This window comes from Argentina anserina, chromosome 2 (assembly GCF_933775445.1).
Source record: "Argentina anserina chromosome 2, drPotAnse1.1, whole genome shotgun sequence".
In the NCBI taxonomy this organism is placed as follows: Eukaryota; Viridiplantae; Streptophyta; class Magnoliopsida; order Rosales; family Rosaceae; genus Argentina; species Argentina anserina.
The window spans coordinates 5,489,603-5,504,249 of record NC_065873.1 but is presented as its reverse complement, the minus strand read 5'-3'; the positions used below and the strand labels follow the sequence as shown (position 1 = coordinate 5,504,249).

General features: G+C 37.3%; 2 protein-coding genes and 1 non-coding gene across 3 annotated transcripts; all 3 read left to right on the top strand.

Moving 5' to 3' along the window:
- Positions 1-881: 881 nt before the first annotated feature.
- Positions 882-6,604, top strand: LOC126781965 (polyadenylate-binding protein RBP47B'-like). The gene is given in 9 exon segments (XM_050507096.1): positions 882-1,071; positions 1,146-1,629; positions 1,736-1,819; positions 1,906-2,009; positions 2,012-2,043; positions 2,158-2,254; positions 3,115-3,273; positions 5,446-5,546; positions 6,161-6,604. Coding segments are annotated over 9 exon segments (1,302 nt in total). The 5' UTR covers positions 882-921; the 3' UTR covers positions 6,252-6,604.
- A 1,581-nt stretch (positions 6,605-8,185) lies between these two features.
- On the top strand, positions 8,186-14,264 carry LOC126781945 (origin of replication complex subunit 1A-like). Its single transcript, XM_050507072.1, has 16 exons — positions 8,186-8,950; positions 9,053-9,188; positions 9,581-9,730; positions 9,821-9,958; positions 10,045-10,196; positions 10,283-10,382; positions 10,517-10,639; positions 10,722-10,883; positions 11,035-11,092; positions 11,268-11,446; positions 11,524-11,638; positions 12,598-12,668; positions 12,903-12,998; positions 13,277-13,353; positions 13,614-13,697; positions 14,006-14,264. Exons 1-16 carry the CDS (start codon positions 8,220-8,222, stop codon positions 14,067-14,069), a joined length of 2,436 nt encoding a protein of 811 aa, XP_050363029.1. The 5' UTR covers positions 8,186-8,219; the 3' UTR covers positions 14,070-14,264.
- LOC126785577 (small nucleolar RNA snoR28) lies at positions 9,638-9,715 on the top strand. The gene has a single exon (XR_007671107.1). It is a non-coding gene; the product is annotated as a small nucleolar RNA snoR28 (small nucleolar RNA).
- Positions 14,265-14,647: the final 383 nt, after the last annotated feature.

Below are 14,647 nucleotides of genomic sequence, written 5' to 3'. Positions count from 1 at the left end.
CTAAAATATATCATTTTCCAGTAAAACTTCTAGAATAACAATGTTCTTCTAAGAGTCTCCAGTAGAGATGCTTGTAACTGTATTTCAAGGAGCTATGTCAAATGCATGTGTTCATTGTATAAAAAAAACAAATATACTCCCAAACAACTTCCATGTGTTCCTTTTGTCGCTACTTTTTAGCAGTGAGGATTTGCAGTGACGGATTACATAACTCTTCGTCTTATGTAATCATTCAAATATAAAAAATTGAATTCTTGTTTATAGAGATTTCAATATAGGAAGTCTCGAAATAAATTTCTTTATAAGAAAAGGATGTCTAAACTCTAAAGTATACTAGAGCATTTGAGGACTCCCTTGTGTCAACAAAATGCAACTAAGGCTTGGTTAGGAACATTACATGCATTTACTTTGAGATTGAATTGACAACTAATTATCATATGCAGAGCTGAGTAAGAATGTTGAGAGAGGGAGAGAGTATGATGAGTATGAATTTGAATTTGTGAAACTTTGGCATTTCTTTGGAGATGAGATTAGTCCGATCAACAAAAGTTGAATATGTCTTGCCATATGTCAAATTTTGCATTTTTTTACATACTTCTTCATTGATGTTCAAAATTCAAACATAATTAAATGGACTAAATTTTACTTTTTCTATGGGTAGAAATTTAAGATCGTGCCAAGTACAATTTGGTTGTGAATTCGACTTAATACCAGATTTATTGTAGTATTTTAGGTTTCAAACCTGGAACTTATCTGATAAAAAATTAAAATTTAATACTGTTGAATAATGAAAAATAAATAAAAAATAAAAAGTGAAATTTGAGGGCAACATATATATATTGCAAAACGGCGGTGAGTTGAGGCCTCGATGGTGTTTTGTTTCGAAAGCTCCGACGAATTGGAGAGAAAGAGGGAGAGAGTATGATGAATCCGCAGCCTCAGCCAGGTCCTCAGGGCTATCCTCATCACCAGCCAACTTCAGTGGAAGAAGTCCGTACTCTCTGGATTGGTGATCTACAGTACTGGGTCGACGAGAATTACCTCACCTCTTGCTTCGCTCACACCGGCGAGGTGTCTTTCCTTCCCCCTTACATTTACATCAACCAATGCATGTAAAAATAACTATCTCAATGGTGTGAGTTTAGGTTATTTCAATCAAGATTATACGAAACAAAATGACGGGGCAGCCGGAGGGGTACGGGTTTGTGGAGTTTGTCTCCCACGCCGCAGCCGAGAGGATCCTCCACGCTTACAACGGCACTCAAATGCCTGGAACTGAGCAGACTTTCAGGCTGAACTGGGCCTCTTTCGGAATCGGCGAAAGGCGGCCTGATGCTGGCCCTGAGCATTCCATTTTTGTAGGTGATTTGGCCCCTGATGTTACTGATTTTGTCCTGCAAGAGACTTTTCACAACACCTATCCTTCGGTTAGAGGCGCCAAGGTTGTCACCGATGCCAACACTGGCCGCTCCAAGGGTTATGGCTTTGTCAAGTTTGCTGATGAGGCCGAGAGGAACCGTGCTATGACTGAGATGGATGGTGTTTATTGCTCCACTAGGCCAATGCGCATCAGCGCCGCCACGCCGAAGAAGACCACCGGTTTCCAGCAGCAATATGTTGCAGCAAAAGGTAATGCTGGTTTTCATAAGTTGATAGTAGATTAGTAGAAGTAAATTAATGCTGTTTTTACGGCAATGTATGAGAATGCATTTTTAAATGTGGAATTTTCTGGCAGCTGTTTATCCTGTTCCGGCATACACTACTCCGGCAGTTCCTGTAGTACCAGCAGCAGAGTATGATGCAAACAACACTACAGTAAGCCCGGTTTAATCTGAATTGAGTGAGGGTATTTGTGCCTTGTGTCATATTTTTACTATCGGATTGGTTGTCTATTGTCTAATGCAGATTTTGTCGGAAACTTGGATCCTAATATTGCTGAGGAGGAGTTGAAGCAAACTTTTCTGCAATTTGGAGATATTGTCTATGTTAAGACTCCTGCAGGCAAAGCCGCAAAGGCTGTGGTTTTGTACAGTTTGGGACAAGGTTTGTACTTCACATTTGATGAATTAGGGTTAAAACACTGTATTTTTATCTTATTGTTTTTCTCTTGCCGCCCCTATCTTCTGTTGTTTACTATTGTCACTTCTGTCCATACAGGTCATCTGCTGAAGAAGCTATACAAAGGATGCAAGGAAAGATGATTGGTCAACAAGTGGTCCGCATTTCTTGGGGTAGGAGCCCAACAACTAAACAGGTTAGCTCTTTATTCAGATGTGTGATAAAATTCTGACTTTGTTAGACTGAAGTCCTGTATATGTCAGTCATTTTGATTTTGTTGAAGGAAAGATCGGTCAATTAAAAGACTAATTAAAGTAAGTCGTTGCAAAAATGAGATTGACTGTTTGTTATTGGTATAATATTGTGATGCAGGAAAAGTGATGTGTAGTCCTACAAGTTCATCTGCATATAAGCTTTTCTTCTTTATGAAGTCAATTGTCTTTATTCTGGAGATGTGAAACATTCATACTTTAACTTGTGATTTATAATATTTTAACAAAACAAGTCAGAGTATTGCTCCTCATATAGGGAAAGTTTGCAAGTATACATGAATTATTAACCACTATGAATTTCAGGACACCAAATTTCAAAACATAAAATTTTAGTACGTCAGATTCAAGTTACGCCCATTAATCATACACAACGTCATTGATACCGTTAGTATAGTGATGTATGTCAAAAATTCAAGGGGTAATTTAGTCTTTTCAAGTCTGAGCCCTCAACCTTCTCTCTTCTCTTACTGGGGCACCTCTCTCATCTCTTTCTTCTCTTGCTGTGGGTACTGAGCACCACTGCACCACTCTCTCTCTCTCTTTCTCTCTCTCTCAAATTTCTTCATCACTTCATGGATGTAAACACAGAAGAAACTTTTAGTTTGATAGGCCTCAAATTTGGATTTTTGATGACAATTAAAGCTTCCCATGTAGCAATTGCTGAAGCTTTCAAGACAGACTTATTTTTGAGAGATTTTTACATCCATTTTTAGTTTCATGGAAAGTGTTGCTCGTACACCCGTAGAGGCATACAATCCTTATCTGACAAACTGCCTTCTTGTAGGATGTACCTGGTAGCTGGGGCCAGCAAGTAGATCCAAGTCAATGGAATGCATATTATGGTTATGGTCAAGGCTATGATCCATATGGCTATGGAGCTACTCAAGATCCATCATTGTATGCATACAACGGCTATGCCGGTTACGGCCAATATCCTCAACAGGTATGTTATTTAAATTCGAGTTTGGATAGATAAATAGATGCTTTCAGTTTGGTTTTAAAGTTTCTTTTTCCTTCAATGGCTGTTTAAACAGACTGTTGTAAACTGTTGGAATGATTCAACTGGAGTATAATTTTTCAATTCTTTTAAAGCCCACAAGTCCACAGAAGCTTGTAACTGAGTCGCAGAAGAGTCAAGTAGTCCCTTAAATACCCATAGACGGATTTTTTTAAAGGGAACTAACATCCCATAACGTCATACACTAATGAAGTAATGATAGATCCTTCCTCTAAGGCTGAGGCCTGGGGATACTGATAATTTTCTTTTCACCAAAAGAAAAAAAGAAAGCCTGTAAATATTTTATTTTCCTGAAACTACATGAAAAATACGAAGGAGTATAGTTGACCAGTGGGGATTTTAAATTGAAAGATGCATCAAACCATGGGTTTTTTCAGTGTAGTTGGCCCGAACTTATTGGTGGGGTGTGTGTGTGTGTAGTTTCAAAGTCGTGTTTACTCTTCTTCACCTTTTCTTCCTAATAGTACAAGTTTTGTTTCATAAGAGTAATTGTGCTCCATGTTTTTGTTACCCTTGTATGGATTTTTTATGAGGAAATCGCGGCTAAGCCTGTTAAGATTTTTCAACAAAGGAATTGGATTAAGGAAGCTCCTTATCATTCCCTTTCCATAGGGCCTGATCAATTTCTTTGGAGGGATTCTAGAAAACTGAACCTGATTCTAGAACTCTTTAACCTTTATGTCCTTTAAACTTTCTGCGTTGTGTCTTTTCAAATTGTGGTTTCAGTTTAGGAGTTTAAAATTTCCCTTAAAAGTCCTAATAATGTTTCAGTTTCAGAATTATAACTTTTAGAGAGTCTGAAGTGCTAGTTAATGTCAGTTAGAGTTTAAAATATATGTAAGAGCCGAATGGCTGAGACATGTGTTGTTGAATAAGAATTAGCAGAGTATATTCTGACTTGTCCTGTGATGGGATTGGCGAGACGCCTAGATTAAGGCGAGAAGCCTGGGAGAGATTCCTAAATCAAATTATTCTGGGTGTGAAGCCTAGACTAAGATGTGAAGCGTAAATAAGGGTAAGAAACCTGGGACTGCTGGGAGTGAATCCTAATTCCTAAGACCTGTGTGTGTTCAACCTCTAAAACTTAGAGTTTGTTGATCCTGGTTCCTAAGCAGCTAGTCTGCTGCATCAGTTTATGTTTAAATCATTTAATATTTTGCTAGTCTATTATGCATGTTATCACCAACTGAATTAAATTGGAGAATTAATAAAAAGTAAATGAGAGAATCACCTGAGGAAATATTCATTCTTCCTTCTAAACTAGGTTGTCTATAATTGTCCAAAGTTTCAAGCATCTCATGATGTAGCAAACACCACCTCTTACAGATTATAATTCCTTACCTTTTTCCTTCATCTCATCCTTTTTTAGATTTAAAATGCTGTAGCTACTAGCTAGAGAAACACAAATAAACCATTGAGAAAAGTAGAACAAGAAAAGCTGCATGAATGACCCACCAAAACTGGGGGCAGTTGTTCTGTAACGGCTCATGCATGCATTATTCGATAGAATATATTTATACCCGACTAAATGTAATTATAGTGATTCTGTATAGATTGGTGCCTGACTGCGTGTAATTATTATTAAAGGGTTTTCTGGAATGGGAAGGTCCTATTTGTTTCTATATTGTGTATCACCAGAACCCCTTCAACATGGTATATTCTAGAGTTCTTGCATCATTAAGATTGTATGGTTCTGCAGGAATTCACAGTTTGAACCAGGGTCTGTATAGAAGTTTGAGGAATTCTGGTAAAGATAAATAAAAAATATGTTTGTAAACATAGTATCTATAATATATATAGACATATAGTAGAGTTGATAGGAAGAATAGGGAGTTCAGTTGGGTTATGGAAGAATGAGGGGATTCAGAGAGTCGATAATTTTTTTTCTCTGTCAAATGGAATTCACATCAAACAATCCCCTCTGCTTATAGATTTACTTCAGCTTCTCAGAGGTACAATTTATCTCTATAATGTATCCAGACACTGTAGACTTAGATTTTCTTATATGAATTGTTGCATTTATGCAATTTGACTTCGTACGGATGTGGAAGTTATAAAGGATTGCTTATAGACATTTGATTGACTTCTTGTTTTCAGGTTGATGGAGTTCAAGATATGGGAGCTATGGCTGGTACTGTTCCATCTTTTGAACAGAGGGATGAGCTGGATGATTCCTTGGCTACGCCTGATGTTGACAAGTACAGCTTTCTTCCTTTTTTATGAATGTGACATAATTAACCATACAATACATTTTACTCTAGTAAAACTAAAACCACTGACGAACAGGCAATGTAGCTGATGGTTTGTCCAATGATCTGAGGTTTGAACCCCCTAACAAGACCTAACTAGCTACCCTGTCTTCATAAATATAATAGGGTTGGGCACTTCAGTATGTAGCCCCCAGTTTGTAGCTTGGGTTTGGGTAGTGGTCATGGCATTTTTGGTGTGGGTATCAAAGTAAAATGCTGTACTTGAAGGCGTTATTAACTAAACTTACTGTGTAGTGTTCAAATGTTAATGTTGGTTCCGCATGAGAGTCCAATTACTTTTTGGGTTTCATACAGAGTTACAGACCCTCGTATCTTTTCAAACATGTATGTTGGTGCTCTTTAAAAAAAATCGAGTATTTTTTTTCATAAAAAGTTAATGTTGATGTCGCATGACAGAAACATACTTTTGGGTTAATACTAGACAAATGCTTGCTTCTTTAAGTGGTTAGAGTTGGAAAATTATCAGACTGTTTCCAGAAGATATCATTCATATGCTAAATGCTGCTATTTTTCTGTTTTTTTTTTCTGTTCTTTTTTACTAGGTTGAATGCTGCTTACCTCGCTGTACATGGAAGGGCCATTTTGGGCCATCCCATGTGGCTAAGAACATCAGTGTTTCCGCAGCAAGCTTAGTCAACATTAGCAATGTAACGACATTGGTTTGATTTGGATTCTTTCTCAATTTTCTTGGAGTTCACATTATAACAACCAGAGAAGAAATGGTGGGTAGAATGGCTAATACTAGGTGAAGATCTGGAAGAAATAGTAGTTGACAGACCCTTTTTTCTTCTCAATCAGGGGCTAGGGCTGTGGTTGTTGATTTGTAGATGTTTCTCAGTACGATACCAGGGATGCCTTTGTTAGGTTTGTTGCACCTTTAATATTCCAGTCCATCGTTTGATTAAAAATGTATAATATAGGCCAATTTACCAGGCTTGTTGTATGAGAACATGTCTTGATCCTTTACACCTTATGTTCCAATTGCGTATCCTTGGAGACTATAGATCCGAAGTGATATTGTTGCTGGAGTATTGCATTGCAAGTCTGAAACACTATCTTCGCGTAATTGTTATATGGTTCGTGTTCACCGATATACAGATTTTCTTGACTAAGGAGGTTCTCACCAATTTCATAAAGAATGACAAGAAAGAGAAGTACCGTAAGGTAAACGAATAGAAATCAGTGAAGATTGAAGGGAATGTTGAATGGTATTAAAATGGTAAAAATGAGTAGTTGCGCAGGGCGTTTGGTCGAGAAGCTCTAACAATAATCCCGATTACCCTTTTATACTGAATAAAAAAACTATTGTATTAATGAAATTTACAATCTCAGCGTTGATCACCACTGTATTGAGCACAAGAAATCCGAGTCATAATTGAGATAGACATTTTAGGTGTCATAATGATCCCTCGTGTATAAAAAAAAAAAAACAGAAAAAAATAACAAAGGAATTGTGCGGATATCCATATTTGCTCTCCATTTTTCACAAATTCCAGTCCCAGCATATGGTGATATGGATACTACATAAGTATTTCCAAATTACAATTTGAGATCCCAAAAGTAGCAGAGCCTGAGAGCCTGCACACTTAACTCCAACTGAGGACGAAGCCTCGATCCGGTTCTAGACAAGGTCTTAGATCGACAAGAAGACTGAGCAGGACCTCGAAGATCTCGAGGAAGATCGTTTCCTCGACAAATACATGTAACTCAACCTAGCTATGTTCACCTCTCTTGTATAGGAGTGCGGCAACCTATATTCATACGCTTTGTTCCCTTTCTGACTTGTAAATTCCAGGTTTGTTTCTTCCTCTTTCTTTCTTTTCTTAAGATTTTTTGGGTCAACTGTTGTGTTTGTTTGGTTATTTTATTTGCTTTTGCTTTCTGGTCTTCGCAACTGAAGAGGGTTTTCTGAACTACGTGATTGAAAAATGAAGTGGGCTTGCTGGAATTGCCGGGGCTGTAATGAGGATGGTTTTGGTGAACCAAGCTTGTTTTTTTTTTGTGAATTTGCTTTCTCAAGGAACTCCATAACTCTATCTGGCATGAGCTCACGTACTGCTCTGAAGCCTTCTACTGAATCTTCGATGATTATTGGAGACTTTCTGAAAAGCTGGGTGGTCAAAGAATCACAACCAAATACATGTTTGACTTTATCACCTAATCATTCTAATATAATCCCTATACCTGGTATAAATATACAGAATGGCTCTTCTTGAATTTATGAACGACTAGATCGAGCTGTTATTACTCCAGAATAATCTTTACCCTAATATAATTCTGCATAATATGCCAATTCTTTACTCTGATCATAGTCTCATTTTTTTGGTCTGAGTATACTCATGCAGTCATAATAATCGGGAATGAGAGACGATAATATAAAAAAAGAAAAAAGAAAAAAAAGAAAAGAAAAAGGCCGCGTGTGGTTTCCCGCTTACACCAAACCCTATTTACTAGTGTCACCATTTTCCCGCCAATTAATTTTTCGTCCCAAATGGACTCTTTTACTGCATTTCTCTCTTTCTGGTTTTAACCACGGCAAATCACCGTTGGGTTGATTTCTCTCTTCTTCTTCTTCTTCGCTTTGCGGCGGAGGCTGCAGCAATGAGAGACCTCCAAACACCCAAGAAGAGATCCACCTCCCGATTCGATCCCAAATCCTCCTCATCCCCTTCTCTCCCTCCTACTCCGCTCTCCTCCACTCCTCGCCGATCCACGCGCCGCGCCTCCCTCCACTTCGACGCCCTCCCTCCTCCTTCTCTGGCGCCGCTAGTCGAAGATCCACCACCGAAGAAGAGGAAAACTCCCATATCTACCACCGACGATTCGACGCCGCCAAAGCCAAAGACCTCCGAATCTGTTCACAAAGGCAAGAAATCGAAGCACGAGGAGGAGGAGGAGAAGCCGAGCGCAGTGGTGTTCTCGCCGGTGTCACCGGAGCCGTCGGAGGGGAAGAAGAGGAAGAGGCAGGTGTTCTACAAGAAGGTGGTGTACGACGGCGGCGAGTTTGAGGTTGGTGGTGACGTGTATGTGAAGAGGAAAGAGGAGGAGGACGGCGACGAAGAGGTGGGTGAGGTGGAGCAATGTAGGGTTTGCTTCAAGTCTGGGAAGGCTGTGATGATCGAGTGTGATGACTGTTTGGGTGGCTTTCATTTGAAATGCTTGAAGCCTCCCTTGAAGGAGGTTCCTGAAGGAGATTGGGTCTGCGGTTATTGCGCGGCTCGCAAATTGGGGAAAGAGGTTCGGCTGCCTGCACCTCCTCCGGGGAGGAAGCTGGTCAGGACTTTTCGAGACAAGCTTCTCTCCAGCGATTTGTGGGCTGCCCGCATTGAGAGGTAGAATCAATGCTTATGTTGCTTTTAACTTTTTTTTTGTTCTTGCTTTTGGTTTGTAATGCTTGTGATTGTGGGAATTGTGTTTCGTTTGGAGTCGTGCAGTATATGGAAAGAAGTGGATGGGACTTATTGGTGCCGGGTGCGTTGGTATGTTATTCCGGAAGAGACTGCGGCTGGAAGACAACCTCATAATCTGAGGAGGGAGATTTATCGCACGAATGATTTTGCCGACATTGAGGTACTACTTGATATCTGTTCTATTTATTTTCTTCAATTTGTGAACTTAATGCTACACTACTGCTCTATTTACAACTCGTCTCCACTCCGTACAGACTTTGCTCTCTTTGTTATCTACTGTTACATTACAATCATTTTATGGGTATGGTTTATGCATTTTGAAATTATGTCAAATTCGGTTCCCAATTTTGTTACTCCACCTTTGTTTGCTTCTATCAATGCTGGATTTGCCTTTTACTCCGGGATTATAGGTTCTTGCTTTGTAATAGTTATGAATCGCTTGTCTCTTGTCTTTTTTCAATATTTTTCTCCTTTTGAATCGCTGCACTATTTTATAAGAGGTTAAAAATGCTACTGCTTAGTTCACTACTTTGCTAATTCATTTTATGACAGATGGAATCGATTCTTCAACATTGTTATGTGATGAATCCTAAAGAATATGCCAAAGCCAATGAAGGGGATGATGTCTTTTTATGCGAATATGAATATGATATTCACTGGTACAGTTTCAAGCGTCTTGCAGAAATTGATGATGATGAAGAGGTAAGCATATCATGAAATGACCCCCCGCATTGTATACAATTTAAAATAGATAAAGTTCACTAAGAAATTGTGTCTTTTACTACTTGACAGCATGATGATGCCGAGACTGATGAAGATTGGAAACGTGGCAAGGATTCAGACTCTGATACAGAAGAAGAAATTGAATTTGAAGAAGAGAGCACAAAGAATATACTGGCTAAACCATCTCGAGCTCATGAGTTGGCTGCAGTATGTGTACTTGTTTCTTTTGTTTCAGGCTTCTTATTAAGTTTGTTTTCTGATCAAAATTTAACTAGTCGGTTATCTATCTACAGAATTCGCATAAGGGGCGGTTCTTTGGACTTCAAAAGATTGGAATGAAGAAAATCCCTAAGCATGTTAGATGCCATAAGCAGACTGCTCTTGAAAGAGCAAAATCAACACTACTGTTGGCATCATTGCCTAAGTCTTTACCTTGCAGGGATAAGTATGTAAGAATAAGTGCATTGAAAATTTTCTTTTGATGATCATTATTTGAGCAGTGTAGTGATAATAATACTTGCTTTTATGCAGAGAAATGTTGGAGATAAGTACATTCATCAAGGGTGCCATATCTGATGATAAATGTCTTGGACGCTGCCTCTACATTCATGGTGTTCCTGGAACTGGAAAGGTAATGCAAATTTTATTCATGAAATAGTGGCTACATTAGTGTATAAGTATAAAGCCTATAGATTTCAGATTTCATCTTTTCTATGCACGAAACAACTTGTAGCAATTTTCTTTGTCATCTTTGTGTAACTGCAGACTATGAGTGTACTAGCAGTAATGAGGAGTTTGAGGTCTGAAGTTGATGCTGGAAATATAAAACCTTACTGTTTCGTGGAGATAAATGGTCTAAAGTTGGCGGCACCGGAGAATATCTACAGGGTAAATTTGTTACAATGATGCTTATATCCTTATCAAGAACGGATACCTTTGTTGTCCTGTAATATAGCTTTTGTTTGCACAGGTTATATATGAAGCATTAAGTGGGCATCGAGTTGGTTGGAGAAAGGCTCTCCACTTGCTAAACGAGCGATTTTCTGATGGAAAGAAATTTGGAAAAGAGGATGACAAACCTTGTATTCTCCTTATTGATGAACTTGATCTTCTCGTGACCAGAAACCAATCGGTAATAATTTTTCTCTTCTTAGTTGGTACCTTCTGCATATTGTGATGTTAAAGTCGTAAATAATAATTTTTTTTGTGCTGTACAACATTCATTAATACTCTGATTATTTTTTAAACATGCAAATTTTAATGCAGTCCTCTTCTGGTTTCAGGTTCTCTACAACATCCTTGACTGGCCAACAAAGCCACACTCAAAATTAGTTGTAATAGGTACAGTTTTAGTTTTCACTTGTTCAATTATGATTGCATTTATTCAGAAAATAGTGATGTTTCATTTAACAGTTATCAGGAATAAATGTAGAAACTGTAATTGTGAAAGAAAATGATGTTGACTATGGTATGCTGTTTACTGCATCCTTAACTCCTAGTAAAATGTATATTTTAGGCATAGCAAATACCATGGATCTCCCAGAAAAGTTGCTTCCTCGTATTTCAAGTCGAATGGGAATCCATCGGCTTTGCTTTGGCCCTTATAATTACCAGCAGCTTCAAGAGATCATTTCAAGTCGGCTTAGAGGAATTGATGCATTTGAAAAACAAGCTATAGAGTTTGCTTCAAGAAAGGTTGGTATATTCCTTCTGTTTCATTAGGAGATTCAATTTGATCCTTGATCTTTGAGATTATCTAAACATGTTTCTAGGTAGCAGCTATTTCTGGAGATGCTCGTCGTGCATTGGAGATATGCAGGCGTGCAGCTGAAATCACAGATTACCGCATAAAGAAGCTACTATCAACTCCCAACAATGCTTCTGAAGGTATACATGCTTCAACTATTGATCACCAGACTGACTTCATCACAAGTTGATGCTTCGAAGTTAAAAAATCTAAATAAAAAACTGATTTGAAGATAACTGTTATCTTTTGGTACTCTGTCCTGAATCGACCTGCACACTCCAATGAAGTTGTACGACCATGTTTGATAAGTTTTTATGCTGGATAGATCTAGTGACAAAGCTACGTTTTCCTTTTTTCTGAATTATATGCTGGTCATGCACTTGTATACAAGAATATGTTTCTACCAATCACATAACTGCCTAATTTCATTCATATGATAATTTCACTTAGAATTTGATAATAAGATAGTAGAAACTACTAATTCTGCAAAATCAAAATCAATTCAAGTATTGCCTCTGTTATTTTTGTTGAAGATATTATCAGATGAATAAAATCAATTCAACAGATAAGTATTGTGTTTCTACTTGAAGTCTGCTTCTTCCATTTGTTACTAGAAACAATGCTTGAAGATAAGTTAAGTATTCATGCTTAGGTGGTATATATCAAATTTAGTTTCTACGGAGGCCATCTTTAGATAGAAGGCATAGATGCATTGAAATTTAAATATTTGTGCTATGGAAATTACCTGCCCTTTTTTATACAATTCTGGTTATGTCTCTACACCCTGACTTAACTATCTGGTCTTAGTTCAGAATACTGATGCTTTGTTTTGATGTGCTGTGAACCAATCACTTTCCCAGCCTCATTATACCTCAATTGTCTCCAAAAATCGTGATCAAGGAGTTGTCATTATTTACTTCTTTCTTCTATTTGATGTGTTTAAATAAATAAAAATTTTATGGAAAGAACTTTTCTTTTGCCTGACTTGACATCGTCATTTGTTGCAGGTCTCTTAATATGTGCTTTCTTTGTTTAGCATGTTATCTTGCTCTGCCGTCAGTGCTTTTAACTTACAGTATGATACGCTCTAACTCTACAGGTAAAGCACTTGTTGGTATGGCAGAGGTTGAAGCAGCCATAAAAGAAATGTTCCAGGCACCTCATATCCAGGTAGGTTTCTGTTCTTGACTAAATATATTTTAATGGTAATTTATATCTGAGAAGACAGAATTGATGCTCTTCAAATAGGTGTATAGTACAATACTGTAATAGTTTGTTAAATGATATCCAGACCGGGATATATGTGGGGGTTTTAAAAAGATAAAAATTGTTGCAGTTAAGAGTTGTCTTTTCTGGAAGCAGATAAAGTTTGCTAAATCTTATATGACTACTATTCTTTTGCAGGTGATGAAAACTTGTTCCAAACTGAGTAAAATATATTTGACTGCTATGGTGTATGAACTGTATAAAACCGGAATGGGTGAAACTACTTTTGAGAAGGTGAGTTTCTTCAGCTTTTTCATGAATGACATGACTATTCACTATTTGTATTATTCATTCAATTTCTTTGTTTTTGAAGTTAGTATCTACCACAGATGGTGGTGCTCATTAGGCTTGAGATTTAGATACTGGCAAATAGAATATTGGTGTCCCGGGAAACTGGATAACCATCAGTCGCATCACAAATGAAAACCAAATTATTGATTTTGGTGTACCAGTTTCATATATTTACTTTTCGTAAGTATATGTTCTCATTAAAGCTTCGGTTTGCACTGCAGTTGGCAATGACAGTATATAATCTGTGTGCAAGCAATGGAGAAGCATTTCCTGGACATGATATGCTGTTGAAAGTTGGGTAAGGCGTATGAGTTTATAAGTTCTGAGCATATGCATGGGGCATGACATAAATTTCTTTACCATCTAAGAGGTGAAGGCTTTGAATGCATCTTTTGAAACAATATGGTTTTCGGTCAGCATCCCTTTCCATACAAATGATAATACAAAGAACTGATATCAGTCATATCAATATTGTCTTTTTAAAGAGCTTGATTGTAGATATGTGATTCAATTTAATATTTAATTAGAAATTATTAATTTATTTTATCATTTTGGCAGTTGTAAGCTTGGTGAATGCAGAATTATTCTATGTGAATCAGGAGCAAAGCACAGGTTGCAGAAGTTACAGCTCAACTTTCCGAGGTTTGTTCACTGTCAAATTGTTATCATCGACTAAAAGTGTGACCGCAGGGCGGCATTCTTATTTTAATAGTGTAACAGTAGTCAGGTACAATATCATATAGAGCATCCTTCAGTTCAACCATTGGTGTCGTATTAGTTCATCCCTCTTACCAAAACTGCAGAATTCACTTTTATATAACTGAGAAGACAAGTTTTGTCAAATTTGTGTTTACAACTTTACATGTTACTTCACCCATTCATCTTACAGCAGTGCCATAAGAAAACACCTTGAATTGTGATTGATTATGATTTTATCGGCTCTATTTCAGTGACGATGTGGCATTTGCACTGCAGGAGAGCAGGGATTTACCTTGGTTGGCCAAGTATCTTTGAGCTCAATCGGTTGTTTTTCATTATTCATTTGAGGAACAATTTTGACCCTGATTACTGTCATTTGTTGTAATTGTACATCATATTTATCTTCTTTTACATTCCAAAAGTAAATTATTGTACTGTGTTCTTGAATCATCTGTTGATCTGTTGTACAATGTATTTCTATGAATTCTATCAACACATGATATTCCTTCAGATAAAAGAGAAAGAGCATACTTGATTAACAAAGCATCAGCTGCAGACAAAATGAGAGGTTCAGCAATTTATAGTTTTATACAGAGAGAGAAAAGGTAAAAGCTTCTAACAAACATAACAGCCAAAACCACTAGAAGGTCTAGCATGGCATTCTGATACAAAAAAAAAATTTCCAATTCTTTTTTCGCTGTTTAAAAAAAAAATTACCTTAATTATTTTTAATTTAGATGAAAATTTACAGGTTTATATATCTTAAAATTAAACTATGAATATGAAATTGAAAAATATGTAAATCACAAAAATTCTCAATTTAATTGAACGGTCAAGATATAAATATGCAATTGAAATAAATTGTGTAAGTCAAAGAAGATTCTAGTCCTTAA

Coding starts and splice junctions, on each gene's coding strand:
- LOC126781945 (XM_050507072.1), top strand. CDS start 8,220: ATGAGAGACCTCCAAACACCCAAGAAGAGATCCACCTCCCGATTCGAT. Junction 10,884..11,034: donor TCGTGACCAGAAACCAATCG/GTAATAATTTTT, acceptor TTCTGGTTTCAG/GTTCTCTACAACATCCTTGA. Junction 11,093..11,267: donor CTCAAAATTAGTTGTAATAG/GTACAGTTTTAG, acceptor TGTATATTTTAG/GCATAGCAAATACCATGGAT.